This window comes from Desmodus rotundus, chromosome 1, assembly GCF_022682495.2.
Source record: "Desmodus rotundus isolate HL8 chromosome 1, HLdesRot8A.1, whole genome shotgun sequence".
NCBI classification, from domain to species: Eukaryota; Metazoa; Chordata; class Mammalia; order Chiroptera; family Phyllostomidae; genus Desmodus; species Desmodus rotundus.
The window spans coordinates 95,964,963-95,985,627 of NC_071387.1; the positions used below are offsets into that span (position 1 = coordinate 95,964,963).

Below are 20,665 nucleotides of genomic sequence, written 5' to 3' on the forward strand. Positions count from 1 at the left end.
CTGGAGAGAGGTCCCTCTGTCTACAGGCTTCTCGTTCCCCTGATGCTCCTTCAGCTTCTGGCATCCAAGGGGTGAGCAGAAAGAGCCGAGTGTTGGCCTCTGCCCAGCCGTGTTTCCCTGGTGTGGGTGAACTCGGGAGGTCCCTGGCCAGCATTAAGCAGCACAGGGTGGCCGTTCCCTGTGCAGGGCTCAGTACTTCTGGGGGAAGCCTCAGGGTGGCGCTAGAATGGCTAACACTTGCTGACTCACCCTGTCCTTTTTCAAAAAGATCAGTGCCTCCAGCAGGGAAACCCGTCCACTTAGAACTTAGTATCTCTGTTGACAGTGTACTTTATTTTCACGTTTTACCTTCTATTTATGGCAAGTGATACTACTTTTCCATTTACAGAGGGATACACAAAAGATTCCTTTTAAAATAAATTTATTAAGCAAATAGCAAAACAATTTAAAGAAAAATATAAAGTAAATAACAGTACAGGTGGTAAACTGATATGGCAAAGACCCTGCCATTCATGACTGCAGCTTGGAGTCAGAAGTCAGGGCAATGGAAACGCCTTTGCCTCTCCCTACCCCCCACCCCCACCTGGGCTCCCAAAAAGGTGGCCAGCTGATACAGATGGCTACAGGGCCAAGGACATTTGGGAGCTCCATTTCTCCGTGGTGGTGGGTTATAAGTAAGCCTGCCTGGCGGGGGAAATCTGTCTCCCTGGAACACTCCAGCAAGCTGGGCGGGAAGAGAGCCAGAGGCTGCATGCTGGGAGCTGCCCAGCCCTAGGACAGTGCTCCTTTCTCCATCAGATCAACCTCTTCTCTCCTTGGCCCATGCCTCCCTCACCATCAGGGGTTCCAAGCCCCCGGTACCAGTCTGTGGCCTCTGAGGAACTGGGCCACACAGCAGGAGGTGAGCAAGCAGAGCTTCATTCTCTTCCCCACCATTTGCATTACCACCTGAGCTCCATTTTCCCTCCCCACCCCCCCATCTGTGGAAAAATTGTCTCCTGCAGAACTGACCCCCGATGCCAAAAAGGCTGGGGACCACTGCTCACCACGGAGGGGTAGGTCTCAGAGGGCTGGGATGTGGCAGCTTTCAGAGAGAGGATGGGCAGAGAAGCCCAATGGTTTCCTTTGACTCTAGGTCCCAGCCGAAGGTAAGGGAGGCCTCTCCAGCTTATCTCCCCAAGTTTTCTGCTGTGAGCCGGGGGTCAAAGTCACAGTTCATGAAGAATAAGATGCTCCTTTGCCTGGTCTTGACATCTCTTTGTGTGTTTTCCTAGAGGGACGACTTTTGGCTCTGGAAGCTGGATGCCTGTCATCCCCTGCTGCACAGCTGACACACACTGTGGCCACACTCAGTCTGCTCGTCAGCAGCCACGGGCCCCCTTCCCTCTGATACTGGCATCTTAGATGCACAGCGAAGGAAGGAGGAAGCCACTGCAGTGCTGCTATGTCATGCCTGTCTCGTACCTTGAGTTCTTAATCAGAAATGCGATCTTGGCAGCTTCTGGCCCAGAGTCATCCGTATCTTCATTTCACTGCACCGCGGCCCCTCCTCCTTCCTCCAGGCCGCTAAGCAGAGGCGGCTCTGAGATTCCCCTGCTGCACAGGCTCTGTCCACACCCAGCCCAGCCGAGACTCAGGTCCAACTCAATTGAAACCCAGATGTGAAAGGCCTGGGGCATTCTTCCCTGGCCCCAACTGTCAGCTGGGCTCCCAGGCTGGAGCCTCAGGGTCTTAAGGCCCCTCTGAGGTTGGGCCTTCCTCAGAGGTCTCTGGGAGGCCAGTCCTCCAGGCTCTGGGGGCTCAGAAACCTGCACTAGCGCGGCCTTCGCGCCTCCAGAAAGCAGAGATCTGTTCCAGGGTGACCCGAGGCTGGAGGCCCCACTCAGGATCAGGGCTACCTGGCCTCTGCCTTCGGGCCTGGGGGCTCCCCAAATTTGAGCTGTACTCCAGCCTCTGTTCAGGCTCAGCCCAGCTCACCAGGCCTGGGGCGTGGGGTCTCCCCTCCCAGGCCTGGGGCCCCCAGAAGGTGCTGCGGGCTGGAGTCTTAGACGGGATCTGGGGGACTAAGGAGCTAGGAGGGGAGTGTGGAGTTGAAGGGGCAGGTGGGGCCGTTGCTCGGGCCTCCAAGGTGCCCCCAGAGATAGGAGGATCTGGGGCTTGGTCCATCAGCAGGGGAACCCCAGAGCCATACCAATCCTCAGAGCGCTCTCGGGGGGTGCCGATGGGCTCAATCCACAGCTCTCCCCCAGGGCGCCAGACCAGGGTGGGTGCGTGGGTGCTGGAATCCGGTTGTAGAGAACGGCGGAACAGGCGCTCAGCCAGCACTGCTGTAGTGAGGAGGAAGAGGGCAGCCAGGGCGGCCAGGGCCAGCATGATAGGGATGCAAGGCCCACAGGGCAGTGGGGGCCACAAGGCCAGCTCCGATGCAGGGGGCCCCTCCATGTGGCCAGAGGGCTGTTCTGGAGTCCAGGGCATCTGGAGAGACAGGAGTCAAGAGAGGAAGCACAACCTAGAGAGGGGGAGAGGCGGCGAGTGCCCAGACAAGACGGAGTAGGAAAACAGGTCAGGGGGCTGGGAGTCTGGCCTGAGAAACAGATCCACGCAGGGACAGGAGCAGAGAGAACCCAGAAAGGGCTGCAGGAGTCCCACAGGGTGGGGTGTCAGGAGCACCACCAGGCCTGCAGCCTGTCCCTCCCGCTTGGAACCCCCAACTCCCTCCTAGAAGCCCTATTTCCCTCCCCGCCCCCAGGAGCTTCGTAGAAAGCTCTGAGGGTCCCAAGGGTGTCTTTCCTCCCATCTCCTCAGGTCTTGCTGGGCCTAGAGAGGAAGTGGTGGGTACTGTTCCCGGGGATTCCCACCTACAGCGGCTGGCTTCAGTCTTCTGTCTTCAGGCTCCTCTCTCTTCAGAGCAGCTCTTCCCTGTGCCTGTGGGAGGGCGCAGAGCAGTGCCTCAGATGAGGGCGGAAGGGAGGGCGCCACCTGTTGCTGGGCAACTGTGCCCCAACTCCCCTGCCCTGAGGAGTGTTTCTAAGGCAACCTGGGGGATGTGGTCACTGTGGTGAGCAGGCGGGTTCCTGACAACAGAGGTGGGGCCGGAATGGGCAATGGTGCTGTTGAACTTGGTGTCATCCCACAGTCAGGCCCCAGAATACTCACCAAGAGGCCAAGCAAGAGGAGACAGACTCTGTCCCGTCCATGTCTGCCCCCCACTCCCTCCACCATGGCACCAAGGTGCCTCCCTTGACCCGCTCTCGCTGCTGCCCTGTCCCTGTCCTGCCCACTGAGCCCTGCCAGACCTGCTCTTGCCACCCAGCCCCGACATGCCCTCCTGCTTCAGCTAGCCTTCTCTACTCTTTTCACGGACATACATCTCCGTGTCTTCAGACCATTTAGCTCCAGTTTTTGTTAGAAAATATCTAGCGTGGCTGGTGTGGCTCGGTGGATTGAGTACAGACAGGCCTGTGAACCAAAGGGCCGCTGGTTTGATTCCCAGTCAGGGCACATGCCTGGGTTGTGGGCCAGGTTCCCAGTGGGGGACATGTGAGAGGCAACCACAGATCAATGTTTCTCTCCCTTTCTTTCTCCTTCCCTTCCCCCTCTCTAAAAATAAATAAAAATCTTTAAAAAGAAAATATCTGTGAGGTGAAGCTTGGGTAACAACAATATCAGGCCTCTGCAGGCCTCTGCAGGCCTCTGGGAAGAGTCCAGGCTCAAAAACAGTCTTGGGCATGTCTCTAAGACTCCAAGCATTGGCCATCTCGGCTCCTTTCTCCTGCTGCTGAGGGTGGGAGGAGCCTGGGTGGGGACACAGTGGAGTGTCAACAGCTCCTGGACTGGAGTCCTTTCAGATTGTCTAGTTTAACTCATTCACTGACAGATGACAAGTAAGCCCCAAATAAGGGAGGTGTCATGTCCAAAGTCACATAGCCCATGTACATAGGAGGGACTGGGGAAGCATAGATAGAAATTCCTAGTCTGACAAGCTCCCTGAACGTAACACAAGTCGTACTGAGTGTTAGTATTCTCTTCGGCTAGTGACAGCCCTTTAACGTGAAAGGCTGCAAAACGTTAGTGTCTCACAAAAGGGGATCACAGGGGCAGTCTGACTCAGATTGCTCCGCCCCGGCGGTTTTGAGGAAAGAGCCGGAAGGGGCCCAGAATGCGACAGGGGTGGGAGTGGGCAGAAAGGCAGAGCCCTGTGTCTCTGGGCCTTACGACATGCAGAAACCTGATGAGACTAGAGTTTCAGATTATAAGCCTTAAAATCAGAATTTAATACCACTGAACTGAACACTTAAAAATGGTTAAGACAGTGAACATAATTTATTTATATTTATGTATGTCAATAAAAAAGTATTTTTAAAAGTCCATATAAATAAATAAACCTGAAAATTGTTATGCATGGTCTCTTTCAATTAGTCTTTCTTTCAATAAAAATAAAAATAAAAACACTCAAAGGGTAAACATTATTAAAAACCAGAAAGATCAAACATGATTTTTCTGTTTCTAAGTTTCAAACTGGGTGTTTTGATTCTTAACAGTTTTTTATGACTTTAAAAAAAACAAAAGCTTAGCCCTGGCTGGTGTGGCTCAGTGGATTGAGTGCCCGCCTGCAAACCAAGGGGTTGCTGGTTTGATTCCCCATTGGGACACATGCCTGGGGTGTGGGCCAGGTCTCTGGTGGGGGCACATGGGAGGCAACCTACACATTGAGGTTTCTCTCCCTCTCTTTCTCCCTCCCTTCCCCTCTCTCTAAAAGTAAACAAAATCTTTTTTTTAAAAAGCTTAAAAAAATTTAACTGGTTCCTCAAAAACCTAAACATAGAATTACCACGTGATCCAGCAATTATACTCCACGTAGTCTATGTAAGTACAAAGGACTGAAAGCAGAGACTCAAAGAGGTATTTGCACAGCAGTGTTCACAACAGGCCAAGAAGCTGAGACAACTTACGTGTCCATCAGTGCATGAATGGGTGCACAAAATGTCACACACACACACACACACAGCAGTGTTATTCAGCCCTAAAAAGGAGGGAAATTCTGAAACATTATAAAACATGGATGACCCTATAAGACAGTATGCTGAGTGAAAGAAGCCAGTCACAAAGGACAAATACTGTATGATTCTGCCTATACGAGGTCCCTAGAGTCATCAAACTCATAGAGACAGAAAGTAGAGTGGTGGTAGCCAGGGGCTGGGGGAGGGGGAGAAAGAGCAGTTTTTATTTAATGGGTAGAGTTTCAGTTTGAGAAAATAACGAAGTTCTGGAGACGGACAGTTGCGGTGGTCGCACACTTATGCAAATATGCTTAATGTCACTGAACTGTCCACTTATAAATCATTAAAATGGTAAATTTTATGTTTTGTATATTTTACCACAATGAGCAATTTAAATAATATTATAGAAAATTGAAACATAGAAAATTATTCCCCATAATCTTCTTACTCCCCAATAAACCTGTGTTTGTTAAAGTTTTTAAAAAGATCTTATTTACTTATTTTTAGAGAGAGAGGAATGGAGGGAGAAAGAGAGGGAGAAAAACATCAATGTGTGAGAGATACATTGATTGGTAGCCTCTCGCATGTCCCCAACTGGGGACTTGGCTGTAACCCAGGCATGCACCCTGACTGTGAATCAAACCAGCAACTTTTTGGTTTGCAGACTGGTGCTCAATCCACTGAGCCACACCAGCCAGGGCAAAACCTGTATTTTTTTTTTTTTTTAATAGGCTCTACGGGCTAGATATCAGAACCCAGGTGTCCTGACTTCCAGGTTATTCCCCCGACTCCCCACCCAAGAATTTCTGAAAAAAATGGAATTGGGATGCCACTCAAGGAGTCTGTGCAATAGAGAAGTCTCTGGGACAGAAAAGTAGAAAACAGGTCTTTGAGGGGGTCTGTTCTCAGTTGTGAGGTGGGTGCTCCAGGAGCCAGGTGTTCAGGGACGAGCTTGGCTGTGATTGGAACCAGTGAGAAAAAACTTTTATTTCTTTGTAAACTAGGCAGGTGGCTGTGTGATGCTGAGTGCAGAGTTCTATCCTTGGTGCTATCTGGTCCTATGTCTATGCGGTGGTTTCAAAACATGCCTGCAAATTTCTTGACACTCCTGTCCTAAGAGTGGGTTTAATCCTTGCCTTGTGGATATAGGCTGGCCTTGGTACTCACTCCAGTGGAATATGACAGAAGTGACAGCATGGCTTCCGGATACAGCTCCCATCTGGCCTGGGTACACTCCACCCTGCCCCTCGACGCATGCCCTTAGAACCCAGTTGTCACGTGTGAGGAAGCCCAAGACACCTGTAGGGGCCCTGGTTAAAGTCCCAACTAGAGTCCCAACTGCCAGTCTACTACCCAACCCCTTAATGAGCAGCTCTTCCGATGACCCCAGCCCCAGCCTTCCCTCCACTTCAGCTGACGCTGAGTAGAGCAGAGGTGAGCTAGCCCCCCTGAGCCCTGCTCAAAACATGGATTTATGAGAAAAATAAATATTGCTGTTTTAGGTCATTAAGTTTTGGACTGGTTTGTAACACAGAAATAGATAACTGGAACATTCTACGTCAGTGGTTCTCACCAGATGAGTAAGGACAGTGGGGCCTTCTCCAGCATTTATTCTGTAGTCCCATCACCATCCTTCCTTTCTATTACACTGTTTCAGGGTCTGAACTGGGGAGGGCCAGGAGGAATACAGCAGCAACAGGGTGCTGAGCTGGTTAAGAAATACCATAGGTGATTCAGATATGCCCTCCCCCTAGCTGAGAGTCACCAGCCCCGTTCTGTCCAATAGAGTAGCCATTAGCCATGTGTGGTTCTTCAAATGAATTCAAGTAAAGTAAAATAAAATCTTCACTTCTTCAACCTCACCAATTACATTTCAAGTTCTCAGTCGCCACATGCAGCCAGTGGCTATTGTATTGGACGGCACAGCTACGTACGTTTCCGCCACCACAGAAAGTTCTGTTGGACAGTGCTGCATTCGAACTTCGCCGCCCAGAGTGGGCTGAGGACCAGCAAGGTCAGCATCACCTGGGAGCACACAGAATACAGACTCTCAGGCTCTACCCAGACCTGCTGAATCAGAAGCTGCATCTTAGGATATCTGGGTGATCTGTAGGCGCATGAACGTTTGAAAAGCTTGGCACTAGCCAGAAGTTCTCAGCCTTGGCTGTACATTAGAAGCACTCGGGGAGCTTTTTAAAAAGATTGAGTCATCTGAGGTGGGATGGGCATCAGTGTTCTTTAAAGTTTTAGATTAGTCCAATATACAGCCACGGTTGAGAACCACTGCTCTAGTCTATATATCTTGGGGGGTCTGCATAGCACATTTCTTTTTGAAATTATATTTTATTGTTTATGCTATTACAGATGTCCCAAGTTTTCCCCCTTTACCCCCTTCCACCCAGCACCCTCCTCTCCCTCAGGCAATCCCCACACCATTGTCCATGTCTATGGGTCATGTGTATAAGATCCTTGGCTACTCTATTCCCTATGCTGTACTTTACATCCCTGTGGCTATTCTGTAGCTACCAATTTTACTTCTTAATGCCTTCACCTTTTCTTCTCATCCCTTCTACCCACTTCCCATCTGGCAACTATCAAAACATTCACAATGTCTATGATTCCATTTCTATTCTGCTTGTTTGTTTATATATTTTTAGATTCAATTGTTGATAGATATGTATTTATTGTCATTTTATTGTTCATAGTTTTATCTTCTTCTCCTTCTCCTTCTCCTTCTTCGTCTTCGTCTTCTTCAAAAAGACCTTATAACATTTCATATAATTCTGGTTTGGTGGTAATTAACTCTTTTTGCTTTTTCTTAACTGGGAGGCTCTTTATCTGTCCTTCAATTCTACATGATAGCTTTGCTGGGTAGAGCAGTCTTGGTTGTAGGCCCTTGCTTTTCATCACTTGAATACTTCCTGCCAATCTCTTCTAGCCTGCAAAGTTTCTTTTGAGGAATCAGCTGACAGTCTTAAGGGAGCTCCCCAGTAGGTAACTAACCGCTTTTCTCTTGCTGCTTTTAAAATTCTCTCTTGGTATTAAACCTTTGGCATTTTAGTTATGATCTGTTTTGGTGTGGGCCTCTTTGGATTCATCTTGTTTGGGACTATCTGTGCTTGTTGAACTTGTATGTCTATTTCTTTCACCAAGATAGGGAAGTTTTCTAAATGATAGCTTTGCTGGATAGAGTAATCTTGGATGTAGGTCCTTGCCTTTCATGACTTTGAATACTTCTTTCCAGCCTGCAAGGTTTCTTTTGAGCAATCAACTGATAGTCTTATAGCAGGGGTGTCAAACTCATTTTCACCAGGGGCCACATCAGCCTTGCAGTTGCCTTCAAAGGGCTGAAATAATCTTAGGACTGTACAAATGTAACTACTCCTTAACTGTTTAAGGAGTTGAAATTACATTCAGCCCTTTGAAGGCAACCTTGAGGCTGATGTGGCCCCTGGTGAAAATGAGTTTGACACCCCTGTCTTATGGGAACTGCTTTGTAGGTAACTGTCTCCTTTTCTGTTGTTACTTTTAAGATTCTCTCCTTATCTTTAACCTTGGGTAATGTAATTATGATGTGCCTTGGTGTGTACTTCCTTGGGTCCAGTTTTTTTGGGACTCTGAGCTTCCTGGACTTCCTAGAAGTCTATTTCCTTTGCCAGATTAGGGAAGTTCCCCTTTATTATTTTTTCAAATAAGTTTTCCATTTCTTGCTCTTCCTCTTCTCCTTCTGGCACCCGTATGATTCAGATGTTGGAACACTTAAAGTTGTCCCAGAGGTTCCTAAGCCTCTCCTCACTTTTTTTGAATTCTTGTTTCTTCATTCTGTTCTAGTTGAATGTTTATTTTTTTGCTTCTGCTCCAAATTGGTGATTCAAGTCCTAGTTTCCTTCCCTTCACTGTTGGTTCCCTGTATATTTCACTTTATTTCACTTTTCATAGCCTTCACTTTTTCCTCTATCATGTAACGATACTCAATCATTTCTGTGAGCATACTGATTCCCAGTGTTTTTAACTGTGCATCTGATAGGTTGGCTATCTCTTCATTGCTTACTTCTATTTTTGGGGCTTCGATCTCTTCTTTCATTGGGCCATATTTTTTTTTGTCTCAGCATGCCTATTACATTATAAGGGGCAGAGCCTTAGATATTCACCCGGGAGGGGCAATCCATGTTGCTGCGTTGTGGGGCTGTATGTAGGGGAGGGGTCTGAGAGGGAACAATGCTGCTTGCTCAGCTGTAGGCCAGCTTTCAGTCACTTTCTGTGCTATCCACAAGCAAATTGGGCCTTTCTGGTGCTGATTTCCAGGTGGGTGGATTTGTGTATGTTCTAGGACCCTGTGGGTTTCTCCCATGAATTCTCCTATGAGACTGGGATTTTTTCCCACTGCCACAATTCCCACAAGTTTTTATAGCCAGAGGTTTTGAGGCTTTATTTCCCGGCACTGGAACCATGAGTTGCGTGGTCTGTCTTGTTCCCCGGTTGTTCCTCCCAGTTTATCCACATGCAAATGTGGGACCACCTGGTCCACCACCCGCCACATTGCTCCCCTGGTCCTCCAGCCATCACCTTGCCTGTCCCAGTCCTCCAGCCGCTGCTTTGCTGAGAGTCCTCTCCAAGCTGGCTGCTCATCTCTGCTCCTCCTACCGGTCTAGATGAATGTTTCTTCTTTAACTCCTTGGTTGTCAGGCTTCCATACAGTTCAATATTCTGGCAGTTCTGGTTATTTTTTATTTTTAAATTTGTTGTTGTCCTTCTTTTGGTTCTTCTTTGGTTGTGTAAGGAGGCAAAGTATATCTACCTATGCCTCCATCTTGGCCAGCTGCTTAAAAATTTTTGAGGGCCTACTATTGCCAACAAAATCAAGTTGAAATTCCTTGGCTAAGCACACAATGCCCTTCAGAGTCGGGCTCCAAACCCACCTTTCCAGTCTCACACACAGACAAACTCAAGCTCCCTGAGCCAACTGTCTGCCTTCCTCGTGTGTGTTATTTATTTATCCACCCATCCAATAAATGTCCAGTGATCTGGTACTTTACTGGGTGCTGGGGATACAGTATCTTTTTCCCCTTAAGATTGTAACACCCCTCTACCTGGCCAACTTTTACTAGTCCATCAAGACTCCAATAAACATCACTCCTTTGGGAAGCCTTCTGTGACTTCTCCAAAGTCTAAGATCTGGAGTCCTCTCTCTGTTAGGTGGGAAGGGTGAGCAGGTAAGGCTTGCCAAGACTAAATGATGCTTATTTATTCACCCAGGATCTCCTAAAGAGTGACTCTATTTCCAGTCTTCCAAGGAAAATTATCAGGAACCAACCAAGGTGGATTGGCCTGGACTTCCCCCTCCCCCCCCCCAAAAAAAAAGCAGCCAAGCCAGGTCAACTAGCAAATGCATCATGCTGGAAGTGTGGCTAGATACCTCATTTTTGGGAAGAGAAGCCAGTGTGGGTTGGAGAGTGTGTAGATGGGAGTGCTCCCACGTTTGGATGCATGTGCTTGTGCTCTTGTGTGCCTGGGCGTGTCAGAATCCCTGAGGAAGAGCTGAATGGAGCTGCAATCAGGGGCACAGCTATGATTATGCTGTGGGGAGTCTGGCTACTCTTGTGTATGGAGCCCCCTTAAGGACCTGAACACAAAATGCCAACCCTAAACTGAGTTGGGAACATTTTGGCTACTAGTAAAATCACAAATCCGAGCAATATTTATTATCTACTGTGTGGCATGTATAGGGATTTGACAGTGAACAGTCAGACATGGTCCTTGTCCTTGAGGACCATGCCCTCAAGGGGCTTACTTGAGGGAGTGACCAACCATAGAACCAACATGGCCCAAGCTCCTGCCAGTCTCAGTATATGCTAGTTATGTGCACCTTCCTTGTGTGTGTGAGACCAGGAAGACTTCCTGGATAAAACACTCTGATTTATTTGGGGATGGGCAGGAAGGGGAGGGGGAATAAGTAGGCTGGCTTTTCCAGCAGTGTACCCTTTCTGAGCAAACATGTGTTTACAAAACTGGAAGCTACAGTTCTGTGCTATGTTCTGTCTAATCAGAAGGTCCAGGTGATGCCAGGCCTAGTGTACATGATCCTCAAGGGAACAGAGATTTGGGAGGTTGGTGACATACCCCCTGGAGTTCTGCTCACTTGCAGCCTAAAAGACTTGCTAACTGACCCCCAGGTGCCCCCTTCACTTCTGCTTGGGTCCCCTCTGCCCAATCTAGCCAGCCTATACCTCAAGAGTTCTCTGTAGCCCTAAACTGAAGCTGAAGCTCACAGTCACCATCAGGAGATAAATGAGACCTGTTGGATCTCAAGGAAGAAATCAGTTGAGTTACGTATGGGTAGGAGCCCCATGTCCACATGGCCACTTGTTGCAGGTCTTATTTCTCTGCCATGAGGCCATTTGGAGAGTCACTGAGGTCCATTCCAGACTGAGGGTTTCAGCACCCAGCATCTGACCCTACATGCTGTGATACATTGTTACCCCGTAGATGTGCCCTCGAGAAAGAAGGTTCCCAGGGGCTACCACATTTTTCCCAGCTCCTGTGTGTAGTGAGCCTGACCATACTTGGCTTCTTAGCCTGATTCTTGTGGAGACAGATGCTCTCAAGAAAACATTAAGCTCTATACACTCCAAAACACACCTGACCATCACTGGTCATCACTGGCCATCAGGAAGGTTTACTCCCTCTGTGGGCTGTTGGCAACCTGAGATCCAACTGGAAGACCTACTTGTGTCCTGGCTCCAGGAGATGCCTCCATCCTCTAGCACTTCTATCCCAATGCCAGGGGCTTCAGCTGGATCCTGAATGCATCGCTCCACTGCACTTTCTATATGCAGCAGGACTGGGTGACCAAATTTTATTTATTATTATTTCATGTTATGAATTTCACCCTTTTAAAGTGTACAATTCAGTGGTTATAAAGACATTCATAAGACTATGCAACCATCACCACTGTCTAATTCCAGAACATTTTTATCACCTCAGAAAGTAGCCCTTCAATAGTCACACCCCACCCCCACTCCCCCATTCCCTGGCAGCCACTATCTGCTTTCTGTCTCTATGGATTTGCTGATTCGGGACATTCTATGTAAATGCAATCATATAATATGTGCTGTAGCATGAATCAGTACTTTATTTTTTTATAGCTGAATAATACTCCTGTGTATGAATATACTGCATTTTTATTCATTTATCAGTTGATAGACTTGTGGGTTGTTTCCCCTTTTGGGTACTATGAGCAATGCTGCTATGAACACTTATGTATGGGTTTTAAAATTTTTTATTGATTTTAGAGAGAGAGAAAGATGAAGGGAGAGAGAGACGGAGAGAAACATCAGTCTCTTGTGCCACCCATCCATGCATTCCTTGGTTGATTCCTATATGTGCCCAGACCGGAGATCGAAAGCACAACCCTGTCATATGGGGACAAAGCTCCAACCAACTGAGCTACCCAGCCAGGTTTTTATGTGTTTTTATGTGTTTTCAATTTCTCTTTGGTGTATACCTAAGAGTAGAGTTTCTTGGTCATATGGTAACTCCATGTTTCTTTTTGGGGAACTGTGGGTGGCCAGATTTACATCTGCTGAGTTTATCCACTTCTCCTTATTCTCTCCCAGAACCCGCCTACAGCACCAAAAGCTCCACACCTTCTCACTCTACATTGTTGAGTATCACTGTGAACCTGGCTCCTGGGCAAAATGTGGAGGCCACCAGCTTCAGGCAAGAAAAGAATCTGCAGCAGGCTCCAGGGAGACTACTGCAGGAAGGCTTTGTCTGCTTTCTTCCTGCCATGCTCATGCCACTGATTCTGGCTGAAGCCCCAAGACCTCTTTTTATGCAATGTTAACATGACTGGAATTCTGGATGTTAGGTTTCAAGCTGCCTTCATCCACACACATCCAAGCCCCATCTCAATGCTGCCTACTGAGCATGGTGCGGTTGGACCTTGCCACGCTTGCCTGGGATCAAGCAGCAGCCAGGGACAGTAGGGGAGGTGATCAACTCAGGAGGCTCTTGACTCATGGTCCAGGCCACATGAGCTCCAACATTCTGTTGAGGGCTCCAAGCAGAATGTCGGAGAAAGTCGCTTTACACTTTGGAAGTTCAGCTTCAGCAGATACAGGAGTATTTAGTTAATCCTAAACTTCTGACCAGACAGAATTTAAACCTTAATCCCAGCTCATGCCCTCTCTGAAAGGCACCACCCAAGGTGGTGAGAAGCAGAGAAACAGGCAACAGAGAGCCACGTTTTATACTCGGAAACTGAGGCTTAAAGGGCTTCAGTAGTTTGTTTGAAGTGACTAACTGTCCCACTTGCCTGGAATATCCTGGTTTTAGCACTGAAATTCCATGTCTCAGAAAACTCTTTAAATCTGGGCCAACTGAGAAAGTTGGTACAGGTTATCCAAAGTTACACAACTCATGTGCTGGAGCTGAATCTGAACTCAGATCTAACAATCTCTAATATCCCCCTTCCACTAAATGAATGGCTTACTGAGCAGGTAAGTCACATGAAACATATTCAGAGCTTCAGTGAAAGAGTGCAGGTACTTCTCGTTGCTTTCCCCTTCACACTTGTCCTCTCTATAGTGGGGCCCAGCCCAGCTGAGAGTTCCAGCTCTCACCCAGGGCCATCTTGCCGACAACAGGGAACACAGACAAGATTGAGCTCACGAGAGTTTCATCACTGCTCAGGGCTGGCAGGATCTCACCTACCTGGCTGCCCAAGGTACCAAGAGTCAGAGATTCCAGCCTTGAGAGCTGTGAAAAATAAATTAGAAAAATTTCCCCCTCTTTGTGGAAATCTGGGGAAGTGGAAGGCACGTGGACTTTGGAACCAGTCAGCCCTGGTATTAAATATGAGCTGCCCATCTTAACATCTGTGAGACCCTTAACAATCTATTTAATTTGTGTCTGCATTTCTATTCTTCACAAATCACCAACTGGAAGGACTGTTGGGAGGATCATATTAGATAGTTTGTATAAAGCACCCGTACAGTAGGCACTCAACATTTGGGTCCCCTTCCACCTTGATCTAACATTGCTTCTCATCTTCAAAAGATTATAAAGAATTTGCCCCTTCACATTAGGAATTCACCTTAAATCTTTTTTTTAAGTTTTTATTTATTTATTTTTCTAGAGAAAGGAGAAGGGAGGAAGAAAGAGAGGGAGAGAAATATTGATCTGTTGCCTTTACATACCCCCAACTGGGGACCTGGCCCGCAACTCAGGGATGTGCCCTGACTGGGAATAGAACCTGTGATCCTTTGGTTCACAGGCCAGCACTCAACCCACTGAGCCACACCAGCCAGGGCTTAAATCTTGGTACCATTCAAGACTACTTTATATTGACCATCAAAATCCCCAGGCTCTGAGCCTTACCTTTCTCCCACTCCATGTCCTGGTCCATCTTATTGACACTTTTTTCCTGGAGTCCATCACTGACTACTCACCCTCCCTGACCTCACTCCACTTCCTCTATAACCTTGACTGTATAATGTATTGCTTCAGCCCCTCTCTCTCCAGCACTTGTCAGTCTGGTCCTTCTGCCACCCCTTCCTCATACATTTTCCCTGGATGAACACAACCACCTTCCTTTTGTCCCATACCAGGTTAGTAAGTTCTATGGGAGAAAAGTCACACAACTCATCACATTTAGTGTCTCCAACTCCACCTGGTTGCTCAATTATCCTGTAAATGGATCCATGTTATCCTGTAACATGGATCTGGGCAACTTTCTCTCTCTTACCTATGTACAGTTTCTCTTCCAAACTTTTCATAGTTTCCCCGAAGAGCTCTGCCCAACTCCAACAACCCTCTCTGTGAACCAATAGCCTCTTCTTCTCTCTGTGTACAGAGAGAATCAGTTCCAGCTCTCTTTTTTGTTGACTCTCAGCCTCCAAGATTGGGATTAGCCCCTTTTTCCCCTTATCCCCACCCCTGCAAGGGTAGATTAGTAATTAGAAAATAAACGTCATGCTCAGCTCCTGGCTCCATGAATGGCTTCTTCTTGGTTTCCTTCAGTTCTTATAGCCCTAATCTGCCTTGATGCTTTTCTTCTGTAGTGAAGGAAGAGGTGTCCCACTTTGTACCCTCTGCTGATCTGCCTCCTTTGCTCAAATGTCTCCACTCCTCCTATGCTATTGCTCCGGCCATAGATGACTGCGCATCTTCAATGTGCCTAGCGATTTGCTAAGCACGTCTTCATACCTCATTTAAGTCTTTAAAATAACCCTTTGAAGTGGGTTTTATCCCTCCTTTACTAATGAGGTTCAGAGACTTTAAGTAACTTGCCCAAGATAATGGCAGGGCTGGACCTCAGCCAGCTTCTCTCTCTGTTCACTCTGAAGTCCTGGCATCTGCAGGATCTTCATTCTCTCCTCTGTGCCTGACTGACCCGGATCTGCTGGCCCTGCTCATTCACGGCACTCTGCAGAGCTCTTCCTTTAGGTTTGCCCCTCAAGGTGGTTCTGAGCCCCTGCAGGGCAGGAAGCTTCATTTCCATATCCAAGTGCCCTCTATAAATGCTTTTGATTGCATTAAGTTCAAGCTATCTTTGCCTGTGTATCAGTGTTCTGTGGTTAGTTGGGCATTTTGCCCTTATTCTTTTATACATCGAGTGGACATGAAAAAGTAATGATACTAGAGAAAAGATACGAGATCTCATAAACTTGGTACAATAGGAACAAAGTTGAGAAGTATTGCGGATGCTGAAGTCAGTGACTCTGGCCTCAGTTGGACATGCACTGGGGTTTGGTTGGTCTGGAGTATGTTCAATTGAGAAGGAAAAGCACAAAATTGAAGTATATGTATGGAATGCTAGCAATACATGTTTCAAATTTACAACTAAAACATCAGGGATAATTTGGAATTGGATGGTTTCTCATCTCCACAGGATTTCCACTCCTTAGAATGAGACTCTGGTCTTACCTGTGCTCACCTGATACATAGAGAAACATGTCCTTGGCACTCACCATGCATACGTGTGCTGGAGATTTACTCACATTAACCATTAAATTCTCACAGCAACCCTGGGACACAGGTACAGTTTTCTTCTTCTCTTCCTCCCCCGCCTCCTCCTCCTTCTTCTTTAAGATGAGAAAACAGAAGCAGAGAGAATTAAAACAACTTGGCCCCAGCACGTGGCCTCTCAGTGGTGGCAGCTGGGCTCCCACAGGGCCCGTGCTCTTCACCAGGACTCCACTCTGCTCTGTAATGCACTTGTGGAACACACCATGTGCAAGAGCAGATGACTGTTTTGAAACTTACATGATGTATATAAAAGAGGCCAAATCTGCTCATATTTTTAGTTAAATTCTTCCTGAAACAAATCAAGAACAAGTGCGCGCTGGTAGAACGATCTCAGCTTGCTCCCACTTTGATAGCAGCCCATCCAGCAGAGGTGAGCACAGGGTCCGGCTGAGTCTCACCTTCCCAGTTGGGTTGGGGCTTCACCCCTTCCCGTATTATACTGTCACATGTTTAGAGAGTGATTATTCTTTGTGAGGAAGAAAGCAAAGGAAACAAAGGGAAGATGAACTGAACAAAGGGTGGGAGAGTTGCGGTGGATCGAACAATTCAGTAAGAGACGTGGAGACTGAAAGCAAAAACATGGAGGCTGCACCAAAGCTACCATGTCAATGTGCCTCAATGAAAGAAACTTAAAACCAGCTTCCCAAGTGACTGTAACTGCAGTCCTCCAAACTAACCTACATAAGATTCTTTTTCAAGTCCTATTATGCATTTGACAACATCTGTAGAATCTGAACTCAAGCTAAGCCATAAAGTGAAGCTACCTGCGAGAAAGATCATGGCTGCCCAGATCACCTTGACCTGGACACCAGAAAGAAAGGCTATGTTCTGTAGAAGTCTGCATGGAGAAGAGAATAAACATTTACTCAGTACCTACCGCGTGCCAGATCTCTACCAGAAGGTTGACAAAAATTTGTTGCTCTCATTATCTCCAATTTACAGATGAAGGAACTCAGTAGGTCATGAAGCAAGTAAGGGTTGGAGTCAGGCTTTAAGTCCGTAACTCTTTATAATACAATATTCTGTCAGTGAACTCTTCCTTAGTACATTGCTATAGGTTTCTGACTTCCAAAAATGATGAACTCGTTTTCTTGCATATATGTATATGAAATTATGTTGTATACTTTTAATTAATATGTTATGTGTCAATTATATCTCAATTTACAAAAATGATTAACAACGTACTCACCTCTCCGGAGTCGGGTCTCTGGCGCTGCTCTAGTTACTGCCCTAGAGGTGTCCCCGCCACTTCTGGCCTGACGGTTTCAAATTGAGTGCTGGTTTATAAAGCACCTTACCCTCAGAGTAGTAGAGCTCTCATTATTTTCAAGGTTTTTGTTTTTCTTAAGCTGCAGTCCACAACAGGAAATCACGTGTTGTATTGCGAGCAGGAAACAGTATACAGCATTTTACTGAAACAATATTTAGCCTTGTCACATGCGATGCTCTCTTGTTTTCTTCTAAAATGTCCTGGTATTGAGCTGTTAAATTCATTTCATGGCCCACTAGTGGGTTAAGACCTACAGTTTAAAAAATATTGTCCTTGAAGAATTTGGTTGATCTTGAGACTTCTTTTTCTCATTTTACAAATGCAGAAATATAGGCTCCAAAGAATGAAGTGACTTCTTTAAGTTCACACAGCTAAGAAGTGTTGGATAGACCTCAACCTGGAATTCTGTCTTTATGTCCAATACTCTTTTGTTAAAAGATTTTATTTATTTATTTTTAGAGAGACAGGAAGGGAGGGAGGGAGAGAGGGAGAGAAACATCGGTGTGTGAGAGATGCATTGATTGGTTGCCTCTCGCACACCCCCAACCAGGGGCCTGGCCTGCAACCCAGGCATGTGCCCTAACTGGGATTCGAACCCTGAAGTTTGCAGTCTGGCCTCAATCCACTGAGCCATATCAGGCAGGACAATGTCCAGTATTCTTCTGAATACAGAGTTTCTCCAGAGGAACTGGAAATAAGAAACCAAAGAAAACCCAAATACAGCCCCGCAGGAAGAGAGACGCAGACGTGTGAAAAGACAAAGGAGGACTGCGTAATATTAGTCTCTGCACCCTAGGCATTTGATGGTCATTTATGGTGTATCTGCTGTGTGCCAGCTGAGATGCGGGAGCTGGGAATTCAGAGGTGGATAAGACAGTCCCTGCTTCAGAATGTGCTCAGGCTCTGCCGGGGTAGCTCAGTTGGTTAAAGCGTCATCCTGAAACGCCAAGGCTGAGGATTTGATTCCCAGTCAGAGCACATACAAGAATCGACCAATGCATAAATAAGAGGAGCAAAAAATTGGTGTTTTCTCTCTCTCTCCCCCTCTCTAAAATCAATCAATACATAATTTTTAAAAAAGAAGAATGTGTTGAGGTTTAGTAGAGGAGGCTCCCGTATAAACAGATAAATTGCAGTGCAGGGTAAGTACAACCAGACTAGGGATGTGGGAAGGAGACCAAAGAAAGGGATGAGGAACTCTGTTTGAAGTGGAGGTGCTGGGAAGGATGGGACCCAAGGAGTTTGTGAGAGAAGGCTGGTTGGTGAGTACAAGGGGCTCGGGGTGGTAGTAAGGGCTGAATGTCTTGAGAGCAAAAGATACTGGGTGGGCAGAAGGAGGAGAGCCTCTTAGGCAGCTGGAGTAGTGTGAGCAACCTGCAGGGACTGGCACGGGGGCCCAGGGCACAGAGGGTAGGGGGTGGAGGGACCCACTTGTGCAATTTAGTGAAGTCACTTCTGCTCACTAGACTATTCATCGGAACAGTGAAGGGTGAACAGAAAAGCAGCGTTCACACTTGTTTTTGTGGTAAAATCCTTTGTTCAGACGAAACCGCCATGAAGGCCCAATGTGTAAGTGAGGAGGTAGAGAATTTTTGTAGGAAATTAACAGGAAGCATACATGCCATTGTTTGGAAATATTTTTTGAAAAATCTTTGATGGAGATAAAGGGGCAGATTGTCACTTTGGTGTCTGGATTCACACCAAGACTTTAAGAAGAGGACAAAGCTGCTTTGTCTGAGAGAGGGAGTAGCTCTCAGACAGTCCAGGAGGGCAGGAGAGAGGGACCCAGTGAAAGGGGAAATATCCATATGGCTCCTGCTATGGCCTCCCACTTCTATGATTACCCACCCTCCAGTCCATTCTTCCTTTATCAAAATCCAGAGTAGGTGATCCTTTGAAAAGGCAAAAACCTTCAATGGCTCCCCTCACTCTCAGAAGGAACTCAAACTCGTGACAGTGGCCTCCCAAGCCCTGCCCCCTCTGCCTCTGGGCTGCCTCCCAGACCTCACCTCTGACAGGCTTCTCTCACTAACTCCAGCCACCCTGCCTGCCCTCCCAGCTGTTTCTGACTCATCCAACACACTTCCTGCTTACATCTTTGGTGCTTGCCCATTCTCCCTGGTCTCCTCTACACCCAAATATCTGTATTTCTCTCCATCATTTCAATCAGATCTCTTCACAAATGTCACCTGAGCAGAGGGCCCCCAGCAGAGGAAGAGCCTCTCCATCCCTCCTCATGCCCTGCTTTACTTATTTCTTCCCAGCACAGATGGTGCAGTAACGTAGTTGTTCACTTGTCAGATTGCCCGCACTGGAGGGCAAGTCCCCGGCAGGTAGGATTTGACCCTCTTCCTTCGTGCTATCTTTCCAGCACCTAGAATGGTGCCTCCAACATAGATGCCCCATAAATGTGTGTTGAGTGAGTTGCTTTGCCAGGGGGGCAGAGACCACAAGATGGGCTGAGATAGCGGGAAACTTTGGGAGAGTTTGGACTTTCACTACCTACAGGACTGGGGGTGGGGTGAGGTTTAAGGCAACGTCATCTGGATGTTAAGCGCAGGTAGACTCCCAGTTGGCATATGGGTTAAATGTGAAACAGGTCAAGCTGGAGCTGACGAAGTGGAAGCAGACCGAGGCCTGGTGTCCCACTGCCTTTACCTTCTTCCTTCTGGCTCTTCAGGCACTGCATCTGAGCAAACCCTAGGTGTACCGCGTTAGCTACACGGTGGCCTTCCTCGTCTCTGGGTCCCACAGAGGATGAACCCTGAGACTCCTTCCATCACAGGAAAGGCAACTCTTGCACTCTGGAGAGGGGACTGCAGGCTTGTCTTAGGGAACCCAGGGGCCAGTCTGCAGGCCTGGAGGAGACTGTGGATCTCTGCATAGGTGGGGTCAGTGAACCAGAGTGAACCTATGTCACTGTGGGAGCTTGTGTCCTGAGGGACCCTGATGTGTCATGCATGGAAATAGGAGGGCATTCTCCCACAGTGTTTACCCCGGGCCCCTCCGAGTGGCCATCATTTATTTTCTGACTTTGGTCGCATGCTGTGTGATATGCTCCTAAGAAGAGAGAGTTGAGATGGACAATGGTGAGGAGGACAGAGAAGAAAGAGAGAAAGAGCTTGGAAGAGATGGAAAAACAAAGAAGAGAAGAGGCAGAAGGAAAAGGTATGGAGAGAGGAAATTTAAAGAAAAAGCCTCAGAACAGGAGATGTGGGGGAAGATCAAGACATAAAGGGAAATGTCTTGACAAGAAAAAAATTCTGAAACATCCTAAATTAAATTACAGTGGGCAGGAGAGTAAGAGAAAGAGGCAAGAATAATTAACCAGTTAATAACTGTGGGCCAATGAGCAAAAGACTGC

General features: G+C 47.3%; 1 protein-coding gene across 7 annotated transcripts in view; it reads right to left on the reverse strand.

Moving 5' to 3' along the window:
- Positions 1-404: 404 nt before the first annotated feature.
- Positions 405-20,665, reverse strand: part of C1H16orf54 (chromosome 1 C16orf54 homolog) — a 32,889-nt gene continuing 12,628 nt past the window's right edge. Inside the window, exons 2-5 of one of the 7 annotated variants that reach the window (XM_045195437.2) lie at positions 17,221-17,726; positions 15,974-16,087; positions 2,863-2,925; positions 405-2,475 (exon numbers count right to left, since the gene is read on the reverse strand). In XM_045195437.2, coding sequence (XP_045051372.1) covers positions 1,801-2,475; positions 2,863-2,925; positions 15,974-16,012 — 777 coding nt within the window. In that variant the 5' untranslated portion in view covers positions 16,013-16,087; positions 17,221-17,726 and the 3' untranslated portion in view covers positions 405-1,800. Of the gene's footprint in view, positions 2,510-2,858; positions 2,926-15,939; positions 16,088-17,220; positions 17,727-20,665 lie in introns of all 7 variants that reach the window. The other 6 variants (XM_053926798.1, XM_024560504.3, XM_071221853.1 and 3 more) reach the window with 6 other exon arrangements.